Raw genomic sequence first — 7,351 nt, 5'->3', positions numbered from 1 at the left:
TACCTCTTAACTGGAATGGAACAGATTGTTAGCATGATCTAAGTGAAACAAAGAAAACGATTAATGAATATCAAGTATTACCTCCGAAGAAAGCTATGATTTGCCCCACATGGCTGAGAAGTCAGATTTCTGAAAACTTTTCTCTTATTTGTTGCCATACATCATTATTGATTGTTTTAACACTTACATCAGGCTTATTGCTGAACTTTAAATGTGACTTGTGACTTCTAAGCAAATTGCCAGCAGCTTTTATGAAATGAGAACCTCAAGTAGCAAAGATTAGGGAGTCTTAAGGCCCATAACTGACCCAAAACCAACTTTTATTTCTTCAATTCAGCTGCCTAATTCTCTTATCCTGCTGCATGCTCCAGTAACAGAGGTGTTTAAAAAAAATTTGCAGGTCACATTTAAAAATAGTTTTGGAATATAAAAATTAGAAAAGGAAGCTTTTGTTAACCTAGTCTCAGTACTGTAGCATGTTTAATAATTTTGCAGCAACTCTGGTGTTCATTTTATATGCTATTTATAAAAGCAGTGTAATATGCTAACAACAGGAAAGTGCATAATCAGGGGTGGATTTACAATTAAACATACCATGCCCTGGCACGCCCTCCCCCCAACGACAGGGGGCCCCCAGGGCCAGGCAGTCCAACACTGGGTCCAGCAAACCCCCTCGCCCCGCCCCATGTGCAGAGGGTTACTGCTCTGGCGCAGGTGCATCTCTGTGCAGAGGGGCGGGGAGGGGGGGGAGCAGGGAGGAACATTTGACAAGTTCAGCAATATTGACAATTGAAAGTACCTCTTTACAAAATATCACTTATGATGATTTAATTGATGATTTTGTAAAGAAAAAGTGTAGAAAGAAAGCTAGCGGATTTTTTTTTTCAAATTGAATATGTTTCTTCAGAGGAACTTAACTTTTATTTTTCCATTTATGCATCATCTATACATTTATTTTTACACATTTTTCATGTTGGCTTACTGCAAATACAGATTTTCATCTAGACCCAGAAGTTCTCAAACTGTGTTCCAAGAACTCCATTCAGGTGGACTTAGGAAAGGTTATTATGTTTTTTTTTTTATAAAGCACTCTTATCCAAAGCCCTTTACAGTAGTAGGCAATGGTACAAACAATATTTGGAAACATCATGAAGTGGTCCACCAAGACCCTCAGCAATTTTCAAGTGGTCTGTGAAAAAAATGTTAGACTATAAAAACAATCAAAGTACCTCACTTTATTTTCATTTACTTCTTATTACTTATAATATAGGAGGAAGATGAAGAAGAAAAAAGAATGAGAAGTGGGAGGGACAGGAAGAGTGAATGTTCTTTTTCTTAGCAGGACCCAACAATGAAACTCAGCACAGGACCCCACTAACTCTAAATCTGCCACTGTACATAACCTCAACAATTTAAAAGCGCAGTTTGTGGGTATTATAGATTTGTTCCACATCCCTACTTTCATGTTACTAATCAAACCTTACTGAAAAGTAAATGCAGATGATTTAACTTTTATATTTCCTTGAAACTAAAGTGTGCTTTGTTTGTTTGTCTTACTGTCATTTTTTAGGTTGCTAAGCTTTTAGATTCTGATGTCTATGTAATACATAAAGAACTGGTAACACTACTTCAGGATGATTCATTGGAGGTAATGTATTACTTACTCTTCTTTATTGTTGGTTGCATTAATGTAGTTTATGTAATGCATAACACCAATACAGTAAACCAATATAACTAATGTTCGAAATGATTATGTTTTACTTTGGATTCACTTATTCTATAAAGACTGAGGGAATCATTTTAGATGCGGATTTCTCTTGGTGCCTTTGAAAGTGAGAACAGTAGAAAAATAAAAGGGGGAGAAAATAGGGGGAAGTTCCAGTTCAACAACCCTCCTTTGTTTTTGTCATATTAAATCAGGGATGTGTGTATAAGGGTATGTCTACACTACAAAGTTAGTTCGAAATAACAGCAATTATTTCAAATTAACTTTAATAGCGTCTATACAGGCAAACCGCTATTTCGAAATAGTGAAGCACTTATTTTGAATTTGGTAAACCTCATTACCAAAATAGCTATTTCGAATTAAGTGCTATGTAGACACTTATTTTGAAATAGGGGGCCTCCAGCCCTTCCCAGGGAGCCCTGGTGGCCACTCTGGGCACAACCAGGAAAACTTACTCTCCTCTCCCCCAGCCCCGGAGCCATTAAAGGGGTAGACCCTGGCCACAGTGCCTGTGCCAGCTCCAAGCCTGCCAGCCCAGAGCCAGCAGTGGCCACCGAGGCCCCTGACCCAGTGGCCCCAAAACATGAGCCAGCAAGCCACCAGCAGCCAGCCCTCCACCGCTCCCCAGGAGTAGTCTGCCAGCTCCCAGGAGCCTGACGGGCCGGAGAAGGCAGGCGTCTTCCTGGTCCAGGGTGGAGATTATGGACCTTATTCATGTTTGGGTGGGCTGCCCCCAGTGTCCATGATCTCTGCACTAGACGGGGGAACGCGGCCATCTATGGTGGGATAGCTGCCAGCCTGGCCACCAAAGGCAACATGCGAACCCATTAGCAGGTTAGCATGAAAGTCAAGTTGGTCCGGCAAGACCCACAACCCTGAGCTTCCCCATCCCCTTCTTCCCCTTGCTTCCCCCTTCCAGCTCCCTCCTCCCAGGTTTCCCCCCTCCCCTCTCCCACCCTCTCTCTTCCCCTCTCCCACCTTCTTTTCCCAGTCTCCCCAGAGGTTCATCCCCTCCCACCCCCCAGTTTTGTTCAATAAATCCATGACCCATTCCTCCCTCATGTCCTTCCATTTACCCCTCCCTAGCCCCCCTTTTATTTGACTTCAGGAAGTGGGGCTAGGGAGGGGTAAATGGAAGGACATGAGGGAGGAATGGGTCATGAGCCCCCCGTGGGGAGGACCGGGGAGGCTCTGAGGGCTTCTCGGGGTGGACGCTCTCCCTCAGGGCCTCCTGGATCCTGACAGCCCCCCAATAGGCCACCCCGGATGGCAGCCTGCAGCTGGGCTGATGGTATCGACTCCACGAGACACACCGGCGTGCCCAGGGGCAGCTCTGGCTCCATGTGGCCGAGTGCTGTGGTGTCCCGAGTTCGGGCACTCAGGGCACTCCAAGACAGGACTGCTTTACTGTCCCTCATCGAGGTAGACAAGCAAGCAACCCTGAAAACTGTCTGCCCAGGGTGGGCATAGGGTCTCTTTAAGCATGGAGCTCAGTTAGCCTCAGGCAGCAGCCCCACATACTAAGTCCTAAACTGATGCCCAGCCAGCACTGGTTCCGGCCAGCCTTAACTTCGGTTCAGGGTCCACTCAGTGTGGACATGCTATTTTGAAATAGCAAAATGCTATTTCGAAATAGCTTTTGTGTATAGATGCGTTATTTCGAATTAGCTTAATTCAAATTAACTATTTCGAATTAAGATAATTCCAAATGGCACTGTAGTGTAGACATACCCTAAGTGTGAGGGAGTTTGTGTGGTTTTAAGTGTAAAAATAAATATTTGGTTGAACATGGTAAAACTGATCGGAGATGTCGAAGTTCTCTTTGAATGGGGCAACGGAGGTACACACAGAAATTTAAACATACTGAGCATGGAGAATGGAGAAAAGGAGCAGGAGAAAGTTGGCATTTCAGTGGAAGACCACGTGGGTACTCTGTATGGGGAGATGGGTAAAGATGGGGTATCAGGATGGATGTTCTGCATGCAGAGTAGAGGTTAGATACAGTGTTAAGGTTAGGAGTGGGAGTGTGTGTTCTCCCTGCAGAATGAAATGGGAATTTCACTAGAGTGGGGCAGCTTGTTTCAGGCTGCGAGTGAGGGGTTCAATGCTTTGTACTAGAGGTGCTGATTCCAGCCTACCCACCTGATCTCCTCTGGGTTCCACTCTTGCCTCTGTTCCCAACAGCCCTGAGCTCTCCCAAGCTTGAGTGCAGATTTTACATTTTGTTGGTTATTTTTTCTTACTCTGACTGAAGGAGGGTTATAATAGTATTACGATTAAGGGACAGAGCTTATAGGAAAGAGACCAAGACTTTTGTCCATGCTCTAGCACAGACTTTCTGTGTGACTTCGGGCAAGTTACTTAAATTTCACATGCCTCAGTTTCACCATGTTTAAAATACATAACCTTCTTTCAAACGTGTTGTGGAATTTTTGGCTTTCCATTGGCATGGACAAATGATTAAGTTAGAAAATAGCAGTTCAGTCCTGATCCAGTAAAATACTGAAGGAATCTCAACTCTCTCATTTAGAATGTGACTACTCCTTTTGACTTGAGTGGAATTATTCCATTATTTGGCCTAATTTGTTTTGTATAGGTCCATGATAGCTGTTTTCAAGTATCTAAAAAGGTCTTACAAAGAGGAGGGAAAAATTGTTCTCCTTGGCCGCTCCCTTCCACCTGGAGCTGAGGTGGAGGGAGTGGGGAGGGGGCGCCCCCTTTTCCCAACGCTGCCCCTTGATCCTCTCACGCTTCCTGTGGCAGAAAGGCCACAGGGAAGGGGAGAGGATTGGCACTCTGTATTCATAAATAACAATTAAAGTAATTAAATAATTAAAATAAACACAAATTAAAATAATTTAAAAAATTAGTTGTTTGATTTAATTGAAAAATTCTTAATAAAGTATTACCCCCCCCCCACCCCAACCTACCCTTGCGGTGAGGGTTGCCAGGTGTCCGCTTTTTTACTGGACAGTCCGGTATTTGCACTCTCTGCCCGGTAAAAAAAATTCAGAAAATATTGGACACGTGTAATGTCCAGTATTTTCTGAATTTCTGGCTGGGCATTGGATGGAAGCCTGGTGGCGCCTCCTGTGGTTGCATGCTGAAGCCAGGTGGTGCGGGTTTTTTTTGTATGCCAGACACACGTGGTTCTCCCCCCTTTCCCCCCTCGACAAAAATGTTTAGCCCGCGTGTTCGGTATTTTTTGGGGAGAGCATCTGGCAACCCTACTTGCGGCCCACAGCTGTTTTCTTTGGGGTAATAAGGCCCTCATTGCTTTCCGAGTTGTGCAGGCCTGATCTAGATGGTGCTTGGTCCTGCCATGAAGGTAGGGGACTGGACTCCAGGACCTCTCGAGGTCACTTCAGTTCTAGGATTCTACGATTGACCAAGATATTGAAAAATGAACATGGATTTGGGGTGAAACACTTGAACATCTTAAAAGAGCTTAAATATCAGAGATCACATCCTCAGCACTTCTGAAAATTAGGCTTCTTTAGGATGTCTCAAGTTGGTTACTCAGAAATTGAGGATCTAATATCAGGCATCAATTCAGGATTTGTCCCTATAGTATGTTTTAATATTGTTATTTCTAGTCTAGTTTTAAACATCAGAAACTTCTAAGGGCATGTTATTCGGTATTTCCAGTGTGTTAGATTTTACTCTATGAAGTGAAGTTTTGCTAAAACTCGATTTAAAAAAAGTTTTAAATTTTGTCTGGCAAAAATTGTCCAAAATATATATGTTTTTTCATATCTGATAAAGTCCTTACTGCCTGTTTGGAAAGTTCAGAAGTCCCTAGAAATATAGTTACATTTTAATATTTTATATTGTATATAAATACTTTGGCTTAAAAGATCTGACCATAGTTTGGATATGAGCTTAGTAACATTATCAGGACAAATAATGGGACCTGATTATTTTATTTGTGTGGGTGTAAAACACCACTGAAGTCAGTAGGGACGTACCAATGTCAAACTCATGCAAGAAAAGAATCAGGCCAAATGAATTTACAAACATGATTGATCCAACATTCTTTACATAGGTATTAGATGCACTATTAAGTCACCTGCCTGAAATTCTTGAATTTATGACTACTGGAGGAGAAAACAGTGGATCAGAAAGCAAGGTAAATAACCTGTGTTTTGATGTCTAGTTCTAACCATGAAGGAAGTTAGTACTGAAGTTATTTCACATAGGGTAATGCTCATTGAAATCATTGGGAATCTGTTTGCAGAAGGACTATAGGACTACATCCTGTCTCTGAAAACTGCAAACTGACATTTGTATTTGTTTACTTATATACATACCAAGATTCAGATTTACATAGATGTAAAGCCCTTCTGCACAAGGCAAAATATTTCAGTTTACACTTGTCTTCTGTCTGAATAAATAACCACAAAGTTTTCAAAAGGAATCAAAATTTCAGACATAGTCGCTAAGTTACATCCAAATTATGCAATTGCATCTTTATGATTTCATAGATAAAGTGTAGTTACATATGTCTAATAGTGATTTGTATACACATCTGGGTAACTTTATGTAGAATTGCCTTTTCAGACACTGTTGCTCCTTTTTAGGAGGAATAATGGTCTTGTGATTAGGGTATTGAATGAGTACTTGTGAGATCTGGATTTTTCTTTGTGTGCTTGCTTACTCATGCCCACATGCACAGTTAGATATTTCTGTCTTTATGGTATCCATAGTGTCAACTGTGATGCCTTTGAAGTGGCATGTATATGAGATGCTGCCGGCCCTATGCCCTCTCAGTTCCTTCTTACCGTCCATGATGGTTAATTGGAGCACCTTGTCTTGCTTTGCTAAAGTAGTAGTGGTTATCAATAGACCATTCTCCATCCATTCAGAGGTGCTCAAGATAGGCAAATCAGTGTGACAACCTACCCCCTCTATTCCACTGACATCAAAGAAGACTTAAAAGAAGTACTATGTTTCTGTAAAGGGCTTAGAGTATCTGTATATTCATCTCCCTACAGCATCTCTGATCATATCTGTGAAAGCACGGCAGTGGCCTGGGGAGTCATCCAGATGGTCTGGGATGCCACAGACTTTGGTGTCAAGGAGATTGCATTGGAGGTGGCCATGAGACTCAGTTCCTGGTTGCAAACTTCTGGGCTGTCCCAGGAAATGCAGACCACTATCCAGGATTTCCCCTTTGTGTGCTCTTTTCTGAGCTGACTGACTCAAGGGCTATGTCTACACTGGCATGATTTTCTGGAAATGCTTTTAACGGAAAAGTTTTCTGTTAAAAGCATTTTCGGAAAAGAGCATCTAGATTGGCATGGGCGCTTTTCCGCAAAAAGTGCTTTTGCGGAAAAGCGTCCGTGCCAATCTAGACACGTTTTTGCGCAAAAAAGCCCCAATCGCCATTTTAGCCATCAGGGTTTTTTTGTGCAAAACAGTACTGTGCTGTCTACACTGGCCCTCTTGCGCAAATGATTTGTGCAAGAGGGCTTTTGCCCGAACGGGAGCAGCATAGTATTTCCACAAGAACACTGACGATCTTACATGAGATCGTCAGTGTTCTTGCGGAAATTCAAGCGGCCAGTGTAGACAGCTGGCAAGTTTTTCCGCAAAAGCAGATGATTTTGCGGAAAAACTTGCCAG

The 7,351-nt window shown here is 42.5% G+C and overlaps 1 protein-coding gene across 6 annotated transcripts in view; it reads left to right on the top strand.

Moving 5' to 3' along the window:
- Positions 1-7,351, top strand: part of PPP4R4 (protein phosphatase 4 regulatory subunit 4) — a 151,191-nt gene that overhangs the window by 104,357 nt on the left and 39,483 nt on the right. For all 6 annotated transcript variants that reach the window (XM_006133679.4, XM_025189915.2, XM_075926659.1 and 3 more), the window contains 2 exons: positions 1,571-1,648; positions 5,772-5,855. In XM_006133679.4, the coding sequence (XP_006133741.2) occupies positions 1,571-1,648; positions 5,772-5,855 (162 nt within the window). The remainder of the gene's footprint in view (positions 1-1,570; positions 1,649-5,771; positions 5,856-7,351) is intronic.

The sequence above is a fragment of the Pelodiscus sinensis genome, chromosome 4 (assembly GCF_049634645.1).
Source record: "Pelodiscus sinensis isolate JC-2024 chromosome 4, ASM4963464v1, whole genome shotgun sequence".
Taxonomy (NCBI): Eukaryota; Metazoa; Chordata; order Testudines; family Trionychidae; genus Pelodiscus; species Pelodiscus sinensis.
The sequence above is the reverse complement of the archived record's forward strand: the minus strand, read 5'-3'. Positions and strand labels throughout refer to the sequence as shown.